This window comes from Ictalurus punctatus, chromosome 18 (assembly GCF_001660625.3).
Source record: "Ictalurus punctatus breed USDA103 chromosome 18, Coco_2.0, whole genome shotgun sequence".
In the NCBI taxonomy this organism is placed as follows: Eukaryota; Metazoa; Chordata; class Actinopteri; order Siluriformes; family Ictaluridae; genus Ictalurus; species Ictalurus punctatus.
The window spans coordinates 14,882,661-14,906,398 of record NC_030433.2 but is presented as its reverse complement, the minus strand read 5'-3'; the positions used below and the strand labels follow the sequence as shown (position 1 = coordinate 14,906,398).

At 39.0% G+C, this 23,738-nt stretch overlaps 2 protein-coding genes across 2 annotated transcripts in view; one reads left to right on the top strand and one right to left on the bottom strand.

Annotated features, from left to right (window-relative positions):
* trpc2b (transient receptor potential cation channel subfamily C member 2b) overlaps positions 1-7,652 on the bottom strand; it is a 30,333-nt gene extending 22,681 nt beyond the window's left edge. The window contains exons 1-8 of the mRNA XM_053687965.1: positions 7,385-7,652; positions 7,082-7,223; positions 5,114-5,269; positions 4,758-4,930; positions 4,467-4,549; positions 3,908-4,071; positions 3,734-3,779; positions 1,073-1,263 (exon numbers count right to left, since the gene is read on the bottom strand). Of these exons, the coding sequence (XP_053543940.1) occupies positions 1,073-1,263; positions 3,734-3,779; positions 3,908-4,071; positions 4,467-4,549; positions 4,758-4,930; positions 5,114-5,269; positions 7,082-7,223; positions 7,385-7,429 (1,000 nt within the window). The 5' untranslated portion in view covers positions 7,430-7,652. The remainder of the gene's footprint in view (positions 1-1,072; positions 1,264-3,733; positions 3,780-3,907; positions 4,072-4,466; positions 4,550-4,757; positions 4,931-5,113; positions 5,270-7,081; positions 7,224-7,384) is intronic.
* A 1,752-nt stretch (positions 7,653-9,404) lies between these two features.
* tnfsf10l3 (tumor necrosis factor (ligand) superfamily, member 10 like 3) lies at positions 9,405-20,498 on the top strand. Its single transcript, XM_017493522.3, has 6 exons — positions 9,405-9,823; positions 9,933-10,150; positions 12,601-12,750; positions 15,523-15,559; positions 15,722-15,814; positions 16,880-20,498. Exons 1-6 carry the CDS (start codon positions 9,745-9,747, stop codon positions 17,335-17,337), a joined length of 1,035 nt encoding a protein of 344 aa, XP_017349011.1. The 5' UTR covers positions 9,405-9,744; the 3' UTR covers positions 17,338-20,498.
* The last annotated feature ends 3,240 nt before the right edge of the window (positions 20,499-23,738 follow it).

Here is a 23,738-nt window from a genome sequence, read left to right as displayed (position 1 = left end):
TGGAAAAATTCTTCCAAGATGAAATACACACACAAACATGTACGCACACACACACAATGGTTGTAAGAATAAATGTCATGGGGGAACTAAGGTTACATGGGCAAAAAAAAAATGAAAAGAAGATACGACATTATACAGCCAAAAGTATGTGGACACCTGCCCATGACCTGCCCATATGTGGGCCTTCCCCAAACTTTTTCCTCAAAGTTGGAGACACATGATTGTCTAGAATGTATTTGTATGCTGTATCTTTCCAATCAGAGCTTTACAGCTGAAATGGAAGAACTCGAGTGTCCTGCACAGAGCCCTGACCACAATCCCACTGAACAGCTTTAGCATAAACTGAAATGCAGACTGTGCCCCAGGCCTAATCACCTGGCATCAGTGCCTGACCTCACTAATGTTCTTATGGCTGAATGAGCACAAATCCCCATAGACACTCTCCAAAATTTTCCTTTGTTGTGCCAGGTGTCACTTAAAGGAAAAACCTGAATGGCTCCCAAGTGGCACAACAGAAAAGCATTTGCTCCATCATCTGAATATCACATTCACATCAATCTGGAGATTGTTCATAAGAAAATTCCAAGTGTAGTTCCCCCCCACCCCCATTTTATTTAAATTTCTTTAACCAACATGGTGGTCTATTTTCATCTATTTTTGTTCTATTTTCTTGTTTAAATCACATCGCCTTTCAACTACCCGCCGATTTCTCCTTTATTGCAGGAATATAATTTATCAATACTCTAATTAAATATAATGAAGTATGTGCACATAAAGTGATATTACACATTAATTGTTCATTGACAATAGATATTTACTAGTCTCTCACTTTTTTTCTATGACTGCACTGTTTTTTGTTTTATCAAGTATATAGGAACATATCGGGTATACAGCGAACATATGTTCTATAAAGTCATTATGTTAGACCCTGTGCATGATTTTCTTTGCTTGAATAAGCAGCACAATGTTCTTCTGTAGTTTAAGCAATATGAACAAAGGGTGTGGTGCCACTGCTAATGTTCCCTCTGTCTGTGGCAATTAATTATTACAACAACATGACACACACCCTTACCTCCACATATTGGGCATACAGTCTCAGGAGGTTCAGGATAAACCGGGCTGTTCTTTGGTGGTGATGTTGCTGGCATATGAGATTTAACAGGGCTGCGTCTGAATGCATCCTTTTTCTTCTTGGTGGCAGTAACATCTGATGTACTACATCTGGACCTCTTTGGAGTAGAGGACATGCTTGCTTGCTCGCGCCTGAGAAACAGAAAATATTTGGATAAAAGCCTTTGCCAAATAAATACCCATAAATGTAAAAGAAAATTCCACTCACATGATTTCCCCAGAGCATAATCAATGCTCTTGTGATTTTGGCCAGACACGCTGTGACTAATTAGCTAGGTGAACACTGATCACTAGTGCACCCTGACCAAGCGAACACTGCAAGGTAACTACAAAAAACAGGCATTGTACTGCAACAGCAGCGATATCAGATGTAGCCTGTGTACGGTAGGGTGGTTTCAGACCTTTAATTTTACATACATGAAGTAAAACACAAATGCGTGGTACATTAATGTGACATACACTGATCATCCACTTTATTATACATTCATGCAGCTATCTAATCAACCAATCAATTTACCAACAGCACAATGCAAAAAATTATGCAGATTCAGATACAGGTCAAGTCGTCTATGCCCATGATAGCTACAGATTCCTGTACTAGGCTGACAGGATGTGGTCTTCTGCTGTTGTAGTCCATCCACCGCAAGGGTCTATGTTTTGTGCATGCTGAGATGCTGTTCTGCTCACCACTGTTGTAAAGAGTGATTGAGTTTCTGCAGTGCTGTGAAAAAGTATGTGCCCCCATCCTGATTTCTTCTCTTTTTGTGTCTCTCTCATAATAAATTGTTTCAGAAATTAAAACAAAATCTAAGATAAAACAAAGGCAACCTGAGTAAACACAAAATACAGCTTTTAAATAATAAATGTTTTTTATTGAAGCAAAAAAGTTATCCAATACCAAATGGGCCTGTGTGAACATGTATCTGCCCCCATAGTTACTAATTCCCCAAATCAATGAAACTGCACTCATAATGAGAGTTCAGCTGGACTAGACGCAACCAGGACAAATTACTGCCAGCCCTGTTCAATCAAATCAACACTTAAATAGAACTTTTTCAACAGCATGAAGTTGGTTAAAAAGGTCTTACCCAGTAACACACTATGCCAAAACTGAAAGAAATTCCATTAATGCTGAAGAAGATGATTGACATACACCAGTATGGGAAGGGTTACAAAGCTCAAAGGCTCTGGGATTCCAAAAGGACCATCTCCAACATGGAAAAATTGAGCACAGTAGTGAACCTTCCCAGGAGTGGTCAACCTCATCCAGAAAGTTACAAAAAAGCCAAGACAACATGAAAGGACCTGCAGGCAAATCTTTCATCAATAAAAGGTCAGTGTTCATGACTGCACTATCAGAAAAACACTGGACAAAAATGGCATCCATGAAAGAGTGGTGAGGTGAAAACCACTGCTAACCCAGAACAACATTAAGGCTCTGGTAAATTTTTGCCAAAACACACCTTGATAATCCTCAAACCTTTTGGGAGAATGTTCTACAGACTGATGAACCAAAAGTGGAATTGTTTGGAAGACAGTGGGCCCGTTATATCTGGCGTAAACCAAACACAAAAGGAACATCATACCTACAGTCAAGCATGGTGGTGGAGGTGTGATGGTGTGGGGATGCTTTGCTGCTTCAGGGCCTGGGCAACTTACAATAATTGAGGGAAACATGAATTCTGCTCTCTACCAGAAAATCCTAAAGCAGAACGTCTCGTCGTCTTGAAACTCAAGCGCAACTGGATTATGCAGCAAGACAATGATCCAAAGCATAGGAGTAAGTCCTAATCCTAGAAGTAAGTGAAAGACTGATCTCCAGTTATCAGAAGCATCTGGTTGCAGTTATTGCTGCTAAAGGTGGCACAACCACAAGTTTAAGGTGGCAATTAATTTTTCACATGGGTGATAGGTGTTGGCTAACTTGTTTTGCTTAAATAAATAAAAAAAATAAAAATCTGTATTGCGTTTGAAGAGCTAAAACTATTTACTATGAGATATACACAAAAACACAAGAAATCAGGATGGAAGCAAATACTTTTTTCCTATGACCTCTCTTATCAACAAGGCGTTTGCACCCACAGAACTGTCACTCACTCAGTGTTTTTTGTTTTTCATAACATTCTGTGTAAAAGCTGAAGACTTTTGTGTGCGAAAATCCCAGGAGATCAACAGTTTCTGAAATACTCAAACCAGGCCTTCTGGTACGAACAGCCGTGCCACCGTTACGGTCAGAGAGATCACCCTTTTCCCCCTCCAATTCTGATGTTTCACATGAACTGAACTCTTGACCTGTACCTGCATGATTTTGCATTGTGCTGCTGCCACATGATTGGCTGATTATAAACTGCATGAATGTGTCGCTGTACAGGTGTTCCTAATAAAGTGGACGATGAGTGTATTTATTTTCTCGAACTATCACGAACGTGATGTAACCATGCCAGAGTGGTGATCGATTTATAAAAATAAATAAAAAAATTAAAAAACCCTTTTTTTCCAGTTATACAACTACAAATAATATGGCCAGAGACAGAGATCATGTCAATTGTAACTTTGGCACATAGTAGAGTGTGACACTGTGTACTCAAAATACAGTACATACATCGTTTCCGACTTTCTCCTGCGTGCCTGAGGAGTCCTGGCTGGACCTAAAAAGGAAGAGCATCCACTTAAACATGCTATTAAATCAACGGCACACTGTCTTGGACTCGAATGCCTCAGTTACAGGTAAAACCCCCCCCCCCAAAAAAAACTCTCTGCTAAGCCTCAGTCTTACCATGTTGTGTGTTCTGGGTCTTCTCCTGTCTATTGCTACTGCTGATTAAAACATTGCAGGAGGTGTTATGTAGAGAGCGCCTGATTGACTGTGCAGCTGTTACCATGCGCTCTGCCCTGCTCAGTTTCCCATGATCCTTTGTGGGCTCTCCTGGAGAGCTTTCTCTGAAAGAAAGAGAGAAAAATAGAGAGCGACAAATTAACCCAAGATCTTTAAGCAGTCTGGTTAAATCAGACTAGGGATAAACATCTCAGCTTGGGTTTGCACACTTGGCTGCTTTGTTGGATCGTATCCTTAAAAGATTTTACCGACATGAATTTACACTTGCAGCAAAATGCATATCTGGTTCATTAGACTGAAACCTGCATGCAATATGCAAATCAGCTCATTACGTTCAAGTACTTCCTCCCTGGTTCCTGTATCAAATGCGTGTTCAGTGTATTTCTGCATGGATTTTGACTTAAAATACCCTGGTTCTAATTTAATCTCAATATACAAGATGCATAAACCAACCACAAAATGAGTTATAAAGTTTAGAGGACCTTTAATTGATGCTCACCCTCTTTTTTGGCCAAAGAAGGTGTGTTGTACAGGAGGGCTGGAGATCCACTCTCTTACCGACAAGATCTTATCTGGTGTACGCTGTTAAGAGGCAAGTAAAATATCTTAAGCTCAAGTCCATGATTTTGAGCATCCCATTATTACAATCTTTTGCTTATTAATAATCTATAAGTCACTCTCAATGAAGGAGGTGTGGCTTTTTTTTGGCCTCTCAGTCAATTATCCACCCTACAGGTAAGCAATCATGTTATTCCCATAGGAATGAATAAAATGTCTTGCAGTGTCTTACCTGATTTTTGGTAGTGGGGTTCTCCTGATTGGCAGACGGCTCTTCAGTGTGTTCATCAGCAGTGCGGACACGAAAGAAAGACAGGCCAAACTGGTTGCGCTTGTTGAAGGGCTGACTGCACGTGACCCTCAGCCTGTCCCAGCTCTCTTCAGCAGCCTGGGGCAAGAAATCACCTGATCATGCACAGAGAAAATCATTGTTAGGTCCCTGCAGTTTCATCATCTTCACCTATACAACTCTGAGCAAAAAAAGAAAGCGCATCCATATTCATATTTTTTTTCTTATATTAAAAATAATTAAGAAAATTTTAAAGAATGACCTAAAAAAAAAAAAAAAAAAAAAAAAAAAAGTGACACCTTTTTTGAACATACGCACACTGTGCTTTCCTGTGCCTTGTCGTGAATCAGCTGGGTTCATTAGGGTCGCAGTGGGCAGAAGTGTGACATATGGATGATCTATAGACCATGAAGAGCGCCCCACGTCCACCTGAATAAACGCAGAGCCATGGTTTCCTTAAAAAGACAGAACAAAAAGAAAAACACTGAGTGTAAAAGCATGAAACACTTACAGATAAGCAGATCTACTTCATTAACAGTGCATGTTTTGAGTGGGGAAAAACATTCCTTAATCACAACTAAAGACAAACAAACAACGTAATACGATAAAGTTATCGACGTTATCGATATATGGACATGACCTCATTCGTTTTTGCTGACCTCCATAATGCATATTGTGTTTAAATGCGTGTTTGTGTACATAAGAATGAATGTTACCAACATTTTTAGCCATTTGCGCTGCATCTGTCCTCCTGTCTGCTCTACGGCCATCAAATTAAAATTTTGAATATTCGTCGAATTGAAGATAAAAATGCACATTCGAATGCAAAAACTGTGTGCCTTCGAATTTAAGATGTGTAGCAAGCACTTTCACTGATATAAATTAAAACATACTGTTAAAAAAAAAAAAAAAAAAGACACGGAAGATATTAATGCACTAACAATGTTTTTTGAATACGTAAAAACTAGAAAGTTTAGTTCTAGTGATTCAAATTATCCAGTCGTAGTCAATGATGACGAGGGTTGAGCCGCTTAAGCTGCGTGAGCTGAACGGTCTTTAACTGAAGTGCTTTACTAGCTGGTTAATTAACTCACCCAGGCGCATCCTATATACATACAACATAATATTATAACTTGCTTCTGCACAAAATGACACGAATGCAACTTGAACGCAAGTAAGCCTCTAGGTAGAATGTAAGTCACGTTGTGAATAAACTCTTTCCAGAACAACGCACTAAAACACAGAAAACGAAGAACTAAAGCATAAATATTGTATTACAATAGTGTACTCATTGTAATATTATTCCATTAGATCAGGCTTTCACAACAAGCACAGTTTTCACATGTCAAACATTTCACATATAAAATGTGTGAGATATATATATATATTTATATTTTTTTTTGTTGTTGCCATTTTCTCATTAACACAAACACCACTGACAAATATTCAATGGCATTTTAGTCGAGTAAAATTGAATAAAATTAATAAACATGACAAAGAAATATTGACTAAATTTAAAAAATATTTTGGTCAGAAAACAAAAACAATTTTTTGACCTTTGAGGTTTGAATATTCTTAATAATTAAAAGTTATTTTACTCTTTGAAAGGGTGTACTTGCATAATTATGCTTTTATATTACCGTTATATTAGTGGCATAAACTGATCTTAAAATGACAATAATATCATTTATTGCAGTTATTTCTGGGACGATATATCGTTCAACAAATGTATTCATCATCATGACAAGCCTAATTTTCTGCATTGAAATCTCATGTGCTAATTAGTGCTGGCTTTGCCATTATACATTAAGTTCACTAATGGCTTGTGGTGTAAAAGTGGGTTGAGCATGTAGTGGACTGTGAGTGTGGTGTTGTTTTCCAGTAAATATGCTTTCTTATTTTGAAAGGCATCTAGTGAATCATGCTTAAAAAACATTTACTATATATTACATTTACTGTATTTGGCAGACGCCCTTATCCAGAGCAACTTACACTTATCTCATTCTGAGCGACTAAGGGTTAAGGACCTTGCTGAAGAGCCCAACAATGGCAGCTTGGCAGTGCTGGGGTTTGAACTCATGACCTTCTGAGCAGTTGTCCAATACCTTAACCACTGAGCTACCACTGCCATATTTAATACTCAGTTGAGCTGATCTACAGAGACGGTCTGTGGTGTTTACGTGAAGTTTATGAATTTCATTGGCCTAAGATGCTTTGATTCAGCCTGGCTCGTTGATTAGAAGTGGTATTAACACTAGGGTACTGACCCACGTCTATAAAGGCGATGGTAGAAGCCCGGTCCAGCTGCAGCTCGGCTTTAAGAAGGCCGCTCCGCTCCGCTGTACTACACAGCCACGGGCCGCTTCCTCCACCGCCAGAGCACAGGTTCACCACACGGTGCTTCGGGTCCTGTAAAGCCACATATTACTTTTATTTACCTGAGAATACATGTAATTACACGCTTTACTTTAACATTATACAACTTCTACGCGTTACGCGGAAGTGAGGTTAGCTGCTAGCTGGGGATAAACAACTAGATAACTTAGGAACATAAACATATTAGCACTTACCTCTGACGTGAACGAGACAACATGTTTAATTCTAACTGGCGCCATTGTGAAAGCAGTTTTCAGTGTGTATTTTCTGTCAATTCTTTTTAACAGTCATGATACCGTTAATAAGTTTTAAGTAAACTCATTTATCAGAACTGGGAGCTTCAAAACAACTCGCCGTTTTTCCCGCCAGCTGTTTCAGCTGACTGTCGTTTAGCAACGAAGCTCTTCTTCTTGTTTTATGGCAGTTGAGGCGCCATTTTGTGTCGCATTACCGCCGCCTACTGAACCGGTGTTTTTGGAGCGTTGAGGCTATATACAGTACTATACCAGTGGTTCTCATCCTGGGGTGGGTGCCCACCTGGGTGGGCCGACAGATGGGCCGCATAGACATTCTAGACCTTTTTTTTTTTTTTTTTTTTTTTTTTTATAAATGAATTTGACTTTTATGTTTCATCAGCGTGTAGCTAAAAGGTAACATACGACTATTTAAAATGGATAAGTGTTTAGATGGAGGAGATAGAGGTCTCTTAGCTGAGAAAGTTAATACAGAAGAGACTAGTGTGGAAAAAAACAAAATTTTTATGATTCTGAGGCGGCCATATAGGGATGCACACTACATAGGGGAGGCTCACACTGAAAACGTTTGAGAACCACTGTACTGTACAGTTATGTGTATGTTTGATGAAACACCTATAATTTCCCATTGTAGATAATGGAACTCCTTTTTGCCTTCTGCTTAGAAGGTTAATAAAAATCAATACAAGCAGCATTTGTACATGGCAGCTCTCAGCTTCATCAACCCTATCTGGTAGAACATGTGATTTTACACTGTAAAGTCGGGGTGTCAGATATGAAGGTTCTAATCCGGCTCACCAAATGGATTTTGAATTTGTGTTTGAAATAATATTTTACATTGCATTTTATTTCCAGGTTGCAACGTTATAAAATGTGGGGAAAGTTATACTTATGCAAGACTCTGTATGGTAAAACCATCCATACTTCCATTTTCCACACCACTTATCCTACACAGGGTTGCAGGGGAGCCTGGAGCCTATCCCAGGGAACTCAGGGCACAGGGCAGGCGACACCCTGGATGGGTTGCCAACCCATTGCAGGGCACAATTGCACACACATTCACACGCCAATACGGAAAATTTGGAAATGCCAATCCGCCTAGATTGTTTCTGTGGACTGGAGGAGGAAACTAGATTATGCAGAAGAAACCCCCATAGCATAGCTCTGTGGTGTAATTTTGGCCCACTCTTCTTTGCAGAACTGCTTTAGTTCAGCCACATTGAGGGATCTTCGAGCATGCCCATTTTAGTTCCTGCCACATAAACTGCCCATTTAAGGTCCTGCCACAGCATCTCAGTTGGTTCATGTCAGGACTTTGACTAGGTCACTCCAAAACTTTAATTTTGCTTTTTTGAGCCATTCAGAGGTGGACTTACTCCTATGCTTTGGATCATTGTCTTGCTGCATAATCCAGTTGCACTTGAGTTTCAATTTATGGTCTGAAGACCGGATATTCTCTTTTAAGATTTTCTGGTACAGAGCAGAATTCATGTTTTCCTCAATCATTGCAAGTTGCCCAGGCCCTGAAGCAGCAAAGCATCCCCACACCATCACACCTCCACCACCATGCTTGACTGTAGGTATGATGTTCTTTTTCTGAAATTCTGTGTTTGGTTTATGCCAGCTGTAATAGGAGCCCTGTCTTCTAAAAAGTTCCACTTTAGACTCAGTTGTAAGCTGCTGTAAAAAAAAAAAAAAAAAAAAAAAAAAAAAAAAAAAAATTTCAGCCAAATAAGCAACTGTATTGGATTATGCATTCATTTAAACTATGAAAGAAATTACAAGACTTTTACTGTAATTATCTTTTACAATTATTTTCTGTATTTAAAGTAATTTGCAATTGTGTGTGTGTGTGTGTGTGTGTGTGTGTGTGTGTGTGTGTGTGTGTACTCCCATCATGAATCCATGTCCCTTCCTATTAAACTGTGCTATTACTCATTCATTGTCAGTAAGCGCTTTATCCTGGGAAGGGTGGTGGAGGATCCGGAGCCTCTCCCAGGAATACTGGGCGTGAGGCAGGAATACATCCTGTATGGCAAGCCAGTCCATCACAGGGCGCCATGCACAGACTCAATGACACATTCACACCTAGAGGAAAATCGATCTGAGCCAGTCCAATTACTGGCATGTTTCTTTGTTTATTTGGGAGGTGGGAGGAAACCGGAAAACCTTATGGAAACCCACGTGGAGACTGGGAGAACTTTCCTCTATTCTGACTGTAATTTTAAGATTCTTCCTTGTAGCGTGTTGAGAACAGGACAGGAAACGTGTACTTGAAAATTACCAATAATGCACTTCAAATGAGACGACTGTATAAAGGAAATACCAAAGTATATATGCAGCACGCGCGATGTGGATTGGACAGTCCAGCGCTGCACGGTGCGTCCGATGCTGTGTCATGGGGATTAGTCCCCATCAGTTTAGTTTTGAACTTTGTGCTTGTCAGTACTGGACAGTGTGATGGATGGACTGCCTGTGTCTCCTGCAGCTTCTTCTGAAGGCGGTGAAAGGAAAGCGCTGGCATCCGAGTCTGATTATCTGCGGTCCGTGTGCAGCGAGTCGAGCTCATTCATCATGGCTCAGCCGAAAATATCCGTGGACGCTCCGTCTAAATTATGGATAACTACCGTGTTTGTAGTCATGGTTGTTCTTCAAGTCGCCTCGACTACTGGATTATTCGTTTATCTCAATATGTCAATGGCTCAGGTAAATCTCATCCCTTTAATCCTGACAGTGGCTTTACGAACTCTGCTACATGATAACAATATTTCATCTTTCTGCATTGCAAATGTATTGTTCCTAAACTTCTTTCCTTGCATGCATTCTCATCATTAACACACATAGTTTGTTGCACAACTAAAACAAAACAACAAAAACAAAACAAAACAAACACACACACACACACACACACACACACACACACACACACACACACACACACACACAAAACACTGCATTGTTATTATCCCTTTGCTTATTAGAACAAACTTCTGGTCTCTGACATCTGCTTGGGGAAATTATCCAACACTGATCTAATTATATTTTCCTGGAAAACAATTTACATAATGTATATTTATAATGTATTTGTAAAAAGCCGATTATGTTTTTCCATTTTAACCACTAACTCAATAAGTTTATATATATATATATATATATATATATATATATATATATATATATATATATATATATATATGTATATATATATATAGAGAGAGAGAGAGAGAGAGAGAGTTCATCACTTCATGCAGTTCCTTAACTACAAGATGTTTTCATGGCAGGTTAATACAGTCAGATTTCATTACTTCACTAATTTGTCAGTGTGGAAATCCACAACCTAATGCTTGGCTTCCACAAAACAACATTTAACTAATGCATAACTATCTTTTAAATAGTCTGACCTTGCTAAAACCACAGGACTTGGGGAGCACAACTATGACTACAGCTACAAGTGACTGACATTCCCACAGAGATACGGCTGTTAAAACAATCAGCCAAACAAAAGGGAAGCAGAACCGTTATGAGATTTTCATATGCGGATTTTTATTAAAGTGACAGGATGGTGACTTGCTGTTTGCATGATGCTGAAATGGAAATTACAGTATAGGTTTTTGTTGTTGTTGTTGCTTCTGCTGTTAGAAAGAGCAGCCTTATAGCTCTAGTGCAATACTAAAGACATTAACTTTGGGGTTAGGTGGGGGAGAACAAAGACAATCTAGTGAGAGGATGACTGGTTATAGCTGTTTTAACCAGTGGTGGCTCATCCATAGGGGAGGTACAGTATATAAGCCTTTCAATAAATGGCATTCAAATTCAAATAAAATCTTCATAAAGTCCTCATTTACAACTCTATGCATTGTAAATTCCATTGAAATATGAATGGGGTAGTGCTCTCAGCACAATTTAACTTCATAGAGTTATATTGTATTGTGGTTAAAAATGGGAACTGCAACAAATGCTACTAGAGGCCCACTGGGACAGTAACCATGCTGCCCCATTCTTGCACTATGAACATTTACAGTGGAGGAGGAGCAGCAGACAGGACAGTTAATGACAGGGTTGCCACGGTCATGGTTTTACACCAAACTGGGCTAATTTCAAAATACTGAAGATCTTGTTTTACTGCAAGTAACTGGAATTATACTTATTAAATGTATTAAATGTAATTTATTAAAAAGCAGACAAATGTCTCACTTTTTCCTTTTCCGAATGCCTTTTTTTAATGTTTGTTTTGGGGTCGGGGGAGGAGCTTTCGGACAACTAAAAACATTTGGAAAGTAAACTTTTATAATAAGTAAACAGTAAACAGTTATAATAACTCTGCATTGTGTCAGGTGGTTAACCATTAATCATTGGTTATTTTCCAATAACAGCATACCTCATCATATTTTATTCCTTATTTACTTTCCAGATTTAATAAGAGATATGCAGACTTTTGAACTATCATTTTTTTCACTACTACTAACAATTAACAATTACACAATTATTAAAATGTATAATAATGCGAAACACTAAATGTCTTGTTATAAATATAGTTTTTGCAAACCCTATATGGAACAAAATCTAACTAAGATGGAACTAAGATGGTGTTAGTGCTCAGTGTTTACCCCGAAACATGCCATTATTATACAAAAACCTTAACGAACAAAGATGAGTGGAAAGAAGCAGTAAAGACACGAACACCATGATTACCCCGGTGGTACACAGGAAATATGGAACACCTAAGGAGATCAGCTTACAGAGGTTCCTCTTAAACATCAATGTCAGATTTCAGAATTAAGGAAGTTTTTGCACAAAGACACCAGAAGATGTGTTTTCCGGCTCATTTATCACCCTTTTCACCTATGCCTGGTTAACATCAAAACACACACAATAACAGAACTGAGACTTCCATCCAGCTCACAACATGTTTATGTCATTTCATAGCAGTGTTTCTATTATAGTTTTTTTGTGATGACATCTGCTGCAGTGTGGATTCCTTAGAAGGGAGGGTTGCTGGCAGCTCAGCACATCTGCTCACACACTGAGCATGTTTTCTTAGTTATGCTCTAAACAGCTCTTTGTTTCAATCCATGTGCACTGTGAATGATAAGATGGTCCTTTGGGTAGCTTTGTTTTTAACCATGATTTCATGTTTTTTTCTGGTGGGTGGACAGGCCCGGAGTCAGGGTGTGTCTGAGGAGCTGCGCTGTCTTGGGCTGCTGAACGCTCTGGAGAAAGATCAGGAGGTGCCGGATGGTCTGGTACAGCTCTTTGGTGAACCATGCATCAGACTTGCTGAAGGAATTAAGACATATATATCCAAGGTAGATGTGGATACATTTTGTGTTTCTTACTAGGGACTGCACAATAAACTTTATTTTAACTGTGATCACAATTTTTGGGTTTCTCAGTTATTCATTCATTCATTCATTCATTCGGACCCACTGGTGCATGTCATAGTTTTAGGTGAAAGGTTTTATAATTACAGATCACAGTGAACAAAATGAAGGCTTGAGAACAAGCTTAGCAAAGCTCTTCTTCTTTCTTTCTTCCTTTTTAATTTTTTAATTTGAGGTGCTTTACATCCGGTCTGTTTATATTAGCGCCCTCTTCAGGACAGTTTGGCGTAGTTTAAGTAGCTGCACACCTACTGTGGTGGATTCGATTTCTTCATCTGAATCTTATATCGTATTTTGTAATCCTGTGTAGCAATGTTAGTTACAGGCTGAGGGACATTTATATATAGAGCTAAATGTTAAATGTTAATTCACCCACTCATAACTGATAGCTGTGTCTAAAAAACAAAGAGGGTTGTTGCACTTTCTGTTGTCAGGAGCTCGTACTGAAATGCAGTCAAGTTGCATGCAGTGTGTATTGACTGAGGGCTTGATGCAACTCTTGACGCAGTGCTTATGCAACATGTCCAGTTTGAATTTAGGGTAATCCGAGTTTAGGATCGAACCAAAGCCCCTGGCACTAAGAGACAGGAAAGTTACCTCAGAATAGAACAATATTTCTGAAAAGATTTATCTTTGAGAGCATGGCCTGTGTTTTGTTTACTCAGGTATCTAGTAGTTTGGTTTGGCTGCCCTTGATTAAATGTGCAAGCCAGCTTTTCGTTGCACCAAAAAAATCAAGTGGAACTTCTTATACTCCACATTGAGCTTTCATCTTTTCCCTCAATGTTTCCCTTCCCAGTTTGGTTTCTCTCTCTCTCTCTCTCTCTCTCTCTCTCTCTCTCTCTCTCTCTCTCTCTCTCTATATATATATATATATATATATATATATATATATATATATATATATATATATATATATATATACAGTATCTCACAAAAGTGAGTACACCCCTCACATTTTTGTAAATATTTTATTATATCCTTTCATGTGACTACACTAAAGAAATGACACTTTTGCTACAATGTAAAGTAGTGAGTGTACAGCTTGTGTAACAGTGTAAATTTGCTGTGCCCTCAAAATAACTCAACACACAGCCATTACTGTCTAAACTGCTGGCAACAAAAGTGAGTACACCCCTAAATGAAAATGTCCAAATTGGGCCCAATTAGCCATTTTCCCTCCCAGGTGTCATGTGACTTGTTAGTGTTACAAGGTATCAGGTGTGAATGGGGAGCAGGTGTGTTAAATTTGGTGTCATCGCTCTCACACTCCCTCATACTGGTCACTGGAAGTTCAACATGGCACCTCATGGCAAAGAACTCTCTGAGGATCTGAAAAAAAGAATTGTTGCTCTACATAAAGATGGCCTAGGCTATAAGAAGACCCTGTGCCAAGACCCTGACACTGAGCTGCAGCACGGTGGCCAAGACCATACAGCAGTGTAACAGGACAGGTTCCACTCAGAACACGCCTCGCCATGGTCGACCAAAGAAGTTGATTGCACGCGCTCAGCGTCATATCCAGAGGTTGTGTTTGGGAAATAGACATATGATTGCTGCAGAGGTTGAAGGGGTGGGGGGTCAGCCTGTCAGTGCTCAGACCATATGCTGCACACTGCATCAAATTGGTCTGCATGGCTGTCGTCCCAGAAGGAAGCCTCTTCTAAAGATGATGCACAAGAAAGCCCGCAAACAGTTTGCTGAAGACGAGCAGACTAAGGACATGGATTACTGGAACCATGTCCTGTGGTCTGATGAGACCAAGATAAACTTATTTGGTTCACATGGTGTCAAGAGTGTGTGGTGGCAACCAGGTGAGGAGTACAAAGACAAGTGTGTCTTGCCTACAGTCAAGCATGGTGGTGGGAGTGTCATGGTCTGGGACTGCATGAGTGCTGCTGGCACTGGAGAGCTACAGTTCATTGAGGGAACCATGAATGCCAACATGTACTGTGACATACTGAAGCAGAGCATGATCCCAGCATGTATTCCTGCATGATAACGACCCCAAACACACCTCCAAGACGACCACTGCCTTGCTAAAGAAGCTGGGACAGCAAATTTACACTGTTACACAAGCTGTACACTCACTACTTTACATTGTAGCAAAGTGTCATTTCTTCAGTGTTGTCACATGAAAAGATATAATCAAATATTTACTAAAATGTGAGGGGTGTACTCACTTTTGTGAGATACTGTGTGTATATATATATATATATATATATATATATATATATATATATATATATATATATATTTCTCTCTTTCTTCATACATGGTCTATACTCTGGTAAACGCTCTTGTATATGATATGATATGTGGCCACGAAGGAAAGTCGATCACTTACGATGTAAACACTTCTTTGTGTTGTTGGCAGGAATTTGCCTGCAGTCCTTGTGGCTTTTGTTTTCTCAGAAGATCTGTGCCAGATTCTGAGAGGATAAACGTGTCTTGAATGAGACACTGTGAAAGCCCAGAGTCCTGCTGAGCTCTGTTGTCTTTGGGCAGTGTGAAAATTTCCTGGATATAGATCCTTTTCCATCACACACTGCACTGTAGATTTTTTTTGTGAAGATGAGGAGAGACATTTGATCAGACTAGTATTAAGGAGGTCAACAAAAAACAATATTCACTGTTACCTTTTTATGTTTTCATTGTTGGTGCAAATCTGAGCAACTTTTCTGAATTCTCGCTTAGGTTACAGAAAACATCATCTCTCAGCACATCTTTCAAGGTAATCTTTTAGCTGTAGAGCTAGATATATAATAGCTGTTTTTACATCATTCTATAACAAAGTTTCTATGCCACCTAACACAGACATGCACATTAAACAAATAACTAAATTCCAAATGTTCACATTGCCCATGCTCTGCTTGCCCCTTTGTGTTTCTCATAGAAAGACAAACAGCCGAGACGCGTCTGAAAGTTCTCAATGGTGGGAACCAGCGGCCCTCTGCTCACCTCACCCTCCGAGACAATGGATTACAAGGTGTGAACGTGTGTGTGTAAGAGAGAGTCGTGGTGTATCCTCTGTTCTAATTTAAACTCAAATATTTCATACTCTGTAAAACAAGCTTGAAAGCTTTTTATACATAGCTGTATAATTCAATGTATATTATTCCAATGAGTATCACCCAGAAGAGGATGAGTTCTGTTTGCATCTGGTTCCTCAAGATTTCTTCCTTATGCCGTATCAGGGAGCTTTTTTCCTTGCCATTATATCACATCTCATTTGAATTCTTGAATCTGATTGGTCATTTTCTATAACAGTAGCTGTGACAAAAGTTTCAGCTGATTCAAATCACAGGTTTATATTAATGCACTAGTTCTAATTTGCTATTATTCCTATAGTAACAGCTAATTCTCAGGGACTTGTATGGCAGACACTCTAAATAATCTAATCTGTTATTTAACAACAACAAACATATAATCATTAATATTGGGAAGTTTTCTGTAAGGAGTCATTTATTTAACATTTATGGAAGGAGTTTCCAGTGTTATGGGGGTATTCAAAGGACTGTTTGGTGGCAAGATGACTGATAAAAAAACTGATGTTTTTTGTCTTATTAACTTATTAAATTTTATACTAACATTTCTGTGGATGACTGAACATGACTCCCATACATGGGCCTTCCACAAACTATAGCCACAAACTTGGAGGCACACAATTGTCTCGAATGAAAACTCAAGAACTCAAGTGTTCTACACAGAGCCCTGACCTCAACACCAGTAAACACCTTTGGAATGAACTGGAACATCGACTGTGCACCTTCTAGACCTTCTAGCTGGACATGATTGCCTGACCTTACTAATGCTCTTGTGGCTAAATGGGCACAAATCCCCACAGACACATTCCAAAATCTAGTGGAAAGCCTTTCCAGAAGAGTGGAGAAAAGAGTAAAGAGTAAATCAAGATTGGGATAAAATGTTCAACAAGCACATGGGTGTAATGGTCAGGTTCCCACATACTTTTGGTTATATCATGTAACTATGAATGATTAAGTACATAATAATAGTTGTTACAAAAATACACAAAAATAGTTGTTTTTTTCAGGCCCAACATCTTTAAGTCCTCAAAGAGACCTCCACCAGTCCTGCCGTCACCCTGTACGTTCCTGGGGAAACCAGAGCTTCGGCACGCACCTGCACAACATGACGGTGTCCAACGGGCGGCTGCGGATCCCTCAGACGGGACGCTATTACCTGTACGCTCAGGTCTACTTCCGGTACCTCACACTGTCCAACACCGAGTACCAGTCCAGCTCAGATAGCCAGCAGGTGGTACAGTGTGTGTATAAGAAGACGGCTTATGCACAGCCCATTCAGCTGCTAAAGGGAGTGGGCACCAAGTGCTGGGCCCCGGACAGTGAGAATGCCCTCCATTCCATCTACCAGGGAGGTATGTTTGAGCTGCGAGCAGGAGACGAGATCTTCGTCTCAGTGTCCTCTCCTACCGCAGTGCATGCAGAGGACTCGTCCAGTTACTTTGGAGCCTTTCGCTTTGACCTCTGAGCCCTGCTCATTGGGTCTCACTGAAGCGTTCAGTGTGTGGACTGTGAGAAAAAGGAAAAGAGTGGGTGGAACAAGGAAGGATCTGTGAAGCTTCCTGTTTACTCAGAAACTTCCATGAAGGGAGATCAAATGACTCAACTACAGACTAATTGGGTGCAGAAGGCACAAGCAGCTATTAAAACCAGAAGGATGCTTCATAGCGGGCTGCAAAGAAAAGACAAAATGAATTCTTGTACAAAACCTTGGATAAAACTCCTCAAGTAATCACTGCTCTTTACCAAGGAGCATTACAGATGACGTGAGTTTTTTCTCTCAGAAATGCGCAGTGGGATCTTGAATGGGACTCTAATGGGTGGTCCAGAGTTTGTGGGAACACAGCTGAGGAATTTCATGAATTTACCACAAATTAGTCTGGGTTTAGAGCACCACAATGTATGGCTATACAAACACACCAGTGCTCACAGCTGGTGTGACAGAGATTTAAACAGTCCAAGAAAATATATGGTAAAAACCAAACAAACAGTCGATCAGCTGAAACGTTTTTTGTGTGTGCTTCTTAAGTTTCATTTGCACTGGAGCTACTAGTCTAAAAGTCAGTCGAGCTTATACCCTTTTAGTGATGTGAATTCCAACTCTGTTCAGTGAGTCAGATCATTTGGCTCAGCTCACGAATTCACACGAAGGAACAGCTCAGAAGTTCAAAGGAGGTTTGCACTGAATCATTTAAAGTGGTTAGTAAAAATGAATGAATGAATGAATAATGACATTGCCTATATTAGCAATTAAGTATTATCTACGAAAAAAACATCACATATACGAGTCAATTTGTTCAAGAAACAACACATCACTAATACCCCCAGTTTAACATTGTGCAAAATGCATGTTTAAATCATTACACTAAACAGACTTGTTTATGTGGTTTCTGACACTATCTCACACTCTTATCGGTAAAAATGGACAAAGGACATGTCACAGCCAAAAACATCTTAGAGGCGTAACTCCATCTTGGAGCCTCACTTGTCACTTTCTTCTTCAGCACATACTCAGCCACTTTATTAGGAACACAACACTAATGCATGCTTCTCTGCTCACCACGGTTGTATAGAGTGGTTATTTGAGTTACTGTAGACTTCTTACCAGCTCAAACCAGTCTGGCCATTCTCTTCAGCCCTCTCTCATCAATATCCATCCATCCATTTTCTATACCGCTTATCCTTAGTGGGTCATGGGGAACCTGGAGCCTATCCCAGGAGGCAGGGGGCACAAGGAGGGGTACACCCTGGACAGGGTGCCAATCCATTGCAAGGCACAATCACACACATTCACACACCCATTCATACACTAGGGACACTTTGGACATGCCAAGGAAACCAAGGAAACTAGAGTACCCGGAGGAAACCCCCGAAGCACGGGGAGAATTCCGCACACACAGTGCCGGCGGGACTTGAACCCTCAACTCTGGAAGTGTGAGGCTGACCACTAAGCCACCGTGACCCCTCTCAGCAATATTTACTTTTTAATATGTCTTTAAAAAATGTAATAAGTCTTTAAAAAGGCATACTGTATTCTATTCTATATTATGAAACAATAGTCAAATCACATAGTCAAAGGATGTTTTTGAGATGATTGTATGTAGATTCAGACATGCAGCTTGCATAATGCTAAACTGGTAATCATGGGCTTACACTAATTATTAACTAGGTTAGCCTTGTAACTCCAGTGCAGAACTAAAGAAGCAAAAGTATTAGGCAACTACATTAGGTGTGAGAGGAAATTTGTTTAATTTCCTTATTGGCTGAACTGGTTGTTGAAGTTCATAACCATAATTTAAATGAACATAAATAATCACTGACTCTCTAAAATGATTTATTTACTAGTATTCTTGCTAATATAAATAGATTTATGCAGTTTGTTTAGTTTATTTGGCATACCTACCACTTTGCAGGATAAACACATGCTCAAATATCACCAGATGTGGAAAATCCAGCTGTAGAAAGTATTCTATGACCTATAGCTTTTTTTCTGAGTGTATTCATTTCTGGAAAACTGAATGGGCCCAGAGACTCAAGCATCCTGGATTCATTCTTTCACACATGCACTTTTCAACTGGGGAGGAAAAAAGTACTGAAAAATTATGGAAGTATAGATGATGTGCCAAAATCTTTCTCATATCCAAATCCAGTCCAAAAAGTACTATTTAACTGAAAGACACAAAGATGCTATTTTAAAATGTACTTACTTATTAAAACGTAAAAAGTAAATGGACAGGAATCTGAGGCTATTATGGGAACAGGCTCACCCAAACTGGATAGTTGAAGACTAGGGAAAAATTAAATCACCTGGTCTTTTTGCCAGTCTTCAACTGTCCAGTGAGTCTGTCCCTCAGAGTCCTGTTCCAGATGTGATCTTCTGCTGTTGTAGCTCATCCATCTCAAGGTTTGATGTGTTGTGCATTCTGAGATGCTTTTCTGCACACCATGGTTGTAAAGAGTGATTATTTGTGTAATTATAGACTTCCTGTCAGCGCAAACCAGTCTGGTCATTTTCGTTTGATCTGTCAAGGTGTTTCCGCCCACATGACTGTCGGTCACTCAATGTTTTTCGCACCATTCTGTGTAAACTCTGGAGAATGTTGTGTGTGTGAAAATCCCAGGAGATCAGCAGTTTATGAAATATTCAAACCAGCCTTTCTGGCACCAACATCAAAGTCACAGAGATCACATTTTTTCTTCATTTTGATGTTTGATGTGAACATTAACTGAGGCTCTTGACCTGTATCTGCATGATTTTTTTTGCATTGCACTGCTGCCACATGATTGGCTGATTAGATAAATGCATGAATGTGCAGTGTTTCTAATAAAATGGATGGTGAGTGTATATAGTGTACCTGTTTTTTTGACTGGATAAGAAACCTTTGAGATTTGAAAAAATTCGAAGGAATTTGAAAGAATTCTAGTAATTCTAAGTGCATTTTTAAGAGCTGTACTTAAGTAAGTGTACAAGTTTTCAGTTTCAAAAATGCTCCAGTAAAGTATAAAGTACAATTACTCATGTATTTTTCACCCCTGCTTTTCAGTTAACGCAAGCCAGGTACTTCTTAATGGCCTTGACCTTTGAATTGTAAATGGTCTTTTAAAAAAAATAAAAGACATTCTTATGTCCATGTTTGTGGTCTTTGACTAGCTCCAGATGCTCACATGTGCATCAGCCTGAGGCTACAGTGCCACATGACTCAATGAGGCACTCATTGTTCATGCATGAATCCCAGGACAGAAATGAATGCTAAATCTCCTTCAGAATTCACTTGATTTATCTCTGCCTGAGCAATCCCCATGCTGTCTGTGTGAAGAGGTGAGAGCCCATGGGAAACATCCTGAGTCAACATGGGACTTGAAAAGGCCTTTCTTTCAAGGAATTGTTGGCCAGACTATTGTCTTACTCTAAAATATTTTCTTCAGTCTAAGGTATCATTATACATAAGGGTATAGTTTTAATCCCCATGCTGACACCCAAAAGATGTGAAACCACCTTAGGGAACATAAAAGTTAGTGTTGTATAGGGCTATGCATAGTTAGAAGGGTGATTCCACGATTGAGAGTCTTTTGTGTCCCACTGATATTTACAGATATATACACTATATGTCCAAAAACATGTGGACACTTATATTAAACATCACACCCATATGTGGGCCTTCCTCAAACTGCCACAAAGTTGGAAGCACACAATTGTATAGCATGTCTTTGCATGCTGTAGCATTACAGTTTCCCTTCACAGGAACTAAGAGGCACAAACCTGTTCCAGCATGACAATGCCCCTGTGTACAATGTGAGGTCTATGAAAACATGGTTTGCCAAGGTTGGAGTGGAAGAACTCGAGCAGTCTGTGCAGAGCCCTGACCTCAACCACATAGAACAGCTTTCGGATGAACTGAAATCCGGACTGCACACCAGATCTCCTCAGCCAACATCAGTGCCTGACCTCACCAATGCTCTTGTGGATGAATGGGCAAATCCCCACAACCACGATCCAAAATCTAGTGGAAAGACTTCCCAGAAGAGTGGAGGTTATTATTAGAGCGATGAGTTAGGGAATAAATCTGGAATGGGATGTTCATTAAAAGAACATATGGATGTGATAGTCATGTGTCCATAAAGCCATATGGTGCATTTAAAGACATTTTTAATATAGGTAAAATGAGCTTCACAGTAAACTGTGTACATTAATAAAATCTATGTACAACATTTTTGCTTGTCTGAGTGCACTATAATTTACATTGAAATATAATTTTAAAAGACTTCAAAAATTATATATACTCAGCAAAAAAAGAAACATCCTTATCACATTTTATTTCCAGCAAATTTCTTAAAATGTTTAAATATTTTTATTAACATAAAAACATTCAACAACTGAGACATAAACTAAAAGTAACAGTCAGTATCTGGTGTCCAAATGTGGTAGTCTTTAAGTACTAAAGTGCATCTCATCCTTAAGGACTGCACCAAATTTTTCAGTTATTGCTGTGAGGTGTGACTCCACTCTTCCACCAAGGCATTTGCAAGTTCTTCATCATGCCTTGGGGTGGGGTCACATGGTTACATGTAATTTTCCACTGCAAGGACGATCAGCTGTCCTTCCTGTAGCACTGTCTTAGGCCTCTTACATTACAGACATTGCAGTTTATTGCTCTGGACACATCTGCAGTCCTCATGCCTCCCTGCAGCAGGCCTATGGCATGTTCACGCAGGTGAGCAGGAACACTAGAGGCATCTTTCTTCTGGTGTTTTTCAGAGTCAGTAGAAAGGTCTCTTTAGTGTCCTAAGTTATTGCAATTGTGACATTAATTGCCTACCGCCTGTAAACTGTTAGGACTGTTCCACAGGTACAGGTGCAACAATTATTTATGGTTCATTGAACAAGCATGAAAAATATTGTTTAAACCCTTTTCAATAAAGATCTGTAAAGCTTATTTGGATTTTACAAAATGATCTTTAAAATAAAGTCTCCTGAAAAAGGAACGTTTCTTTTTTTTGCTATATATATATATATATATACACACACACACACACACACACACATACACATCTCCAATTTCCGAGAAAGTTGGGACAGTAAAGAAAATGCTAATAAAAAGGAAGAGGAGTGATTTGTAAATGTACTTTGGCTTGTATTTAAACAAAAAACGTATAAAGACAAGGTATTTCATGTTTTACCTAATCAACTGCATAGATTTTTTTTAAAGATAAACATTTATTTTGACAAACATTTATTACTTAGTATTAGTATAGTGTTCCTAATATCTCATTCTCTTTTACATTTAATTTTAAGCAAATAGTTTATATGCAGCTAAAAACCAGCTGAAAACCTCAAAGCCCTAAAAAAAACATCAACAGACCCAAACTGAATCATTTGTTTTTGTAGGAGGAAATTCCATTTAGAAAAATAACATTACATTGAAAATATGATCGGTAACAGACCCAGGGTAAGCTCGTGAGATTTTTTTTTTTTTTTAATTGAGTTTTATTGCTGCTCATGCCCCTTGGTACAGTTGGTGGATGTAGGGTTTCATTAGATTTTCACAGTATAACTGTCTCAGAAAATATCAGTTTCATGAAATATGGTATTACACAATTATTATTTGTAGTAATAATAATTATTATTAGTTTTTCCAATTGTTATTATTATCGGTGACAATGGCGCTTAAAGGAATGATGATTTTTTTTTTTTTGGTTGTACAAACACTTATACGAAACTTGAAACCATTTTTTAAATGGAAGTATGAGTACTTAAATAAAATTTCACTTTTTCTCTTACTGGCTGCTTATTCTGCTCAGAGAGTGAGAGAACAAGTAGGGCACCATTTTGTCCTGTCCCACTAAAGCACGCCCCCACCTGCTATAGCCGTTCATACTAGTGATTGGAAATCTGACACTTTTTTTAGTGAGTCAGATCATTTGACTCAGTAGACTTTTTTTGGCTCACTGCCATTTTTATTCTAAAGTTTGCGCTATTTTGACCAGTTCAGTTGTTGAGAAGAGGTTTCCATGGAAGCATTTTGATTAAATTAGACTACAAGTCTAACAACATTGCCTATATTTGTTTTAAATGGCTCGTACATGCAAGTCATTGCTCATCATTTACCTAAAAGAGCCAACTCATTTGTGAATGTCATATTTAGATCAACAACAGGAGTAGTTTCTGCTTCAACAGGGAAATAGAAATACGTGGCACAGTTAGAATAAAGTCAGTGGAGATCATAACAGTCACTTGCCTAATTTTATGTAAAATTCATGCCTGAATATGAAATCAATTAATTCTGTTGAGCATGGTTAATGCAAGTTGAACCTACAGCCAGAAAATTGACACAGTGACACATTTACAAACAATAAACACAGGAGATCAAA

Bases quoted from the DNA above. Each gene is read 5' to 3' on its own strand.
- tnfsf10l3 (XM_017493522.3), top strand. From the start codon at position 9,745: ATGAGACGACTGTATAAAGGAAATACCAAAGTATATATGCAGCACGCG. The intron at 12,751-15,522 runs GTAGATGTGGAT...ATTCTCGCTTAG, and splicing joins TTAAGACATATATATCCAAG to GTTACAGAAAACATCATCTC. The intron at 15,815-16,879 runs GTGTGAACGTGT...TGTTTTTTTCAG, and splicing joins CCGAGACAATGGATTACAAG to GCCCAACATCTTTAAGTCCT.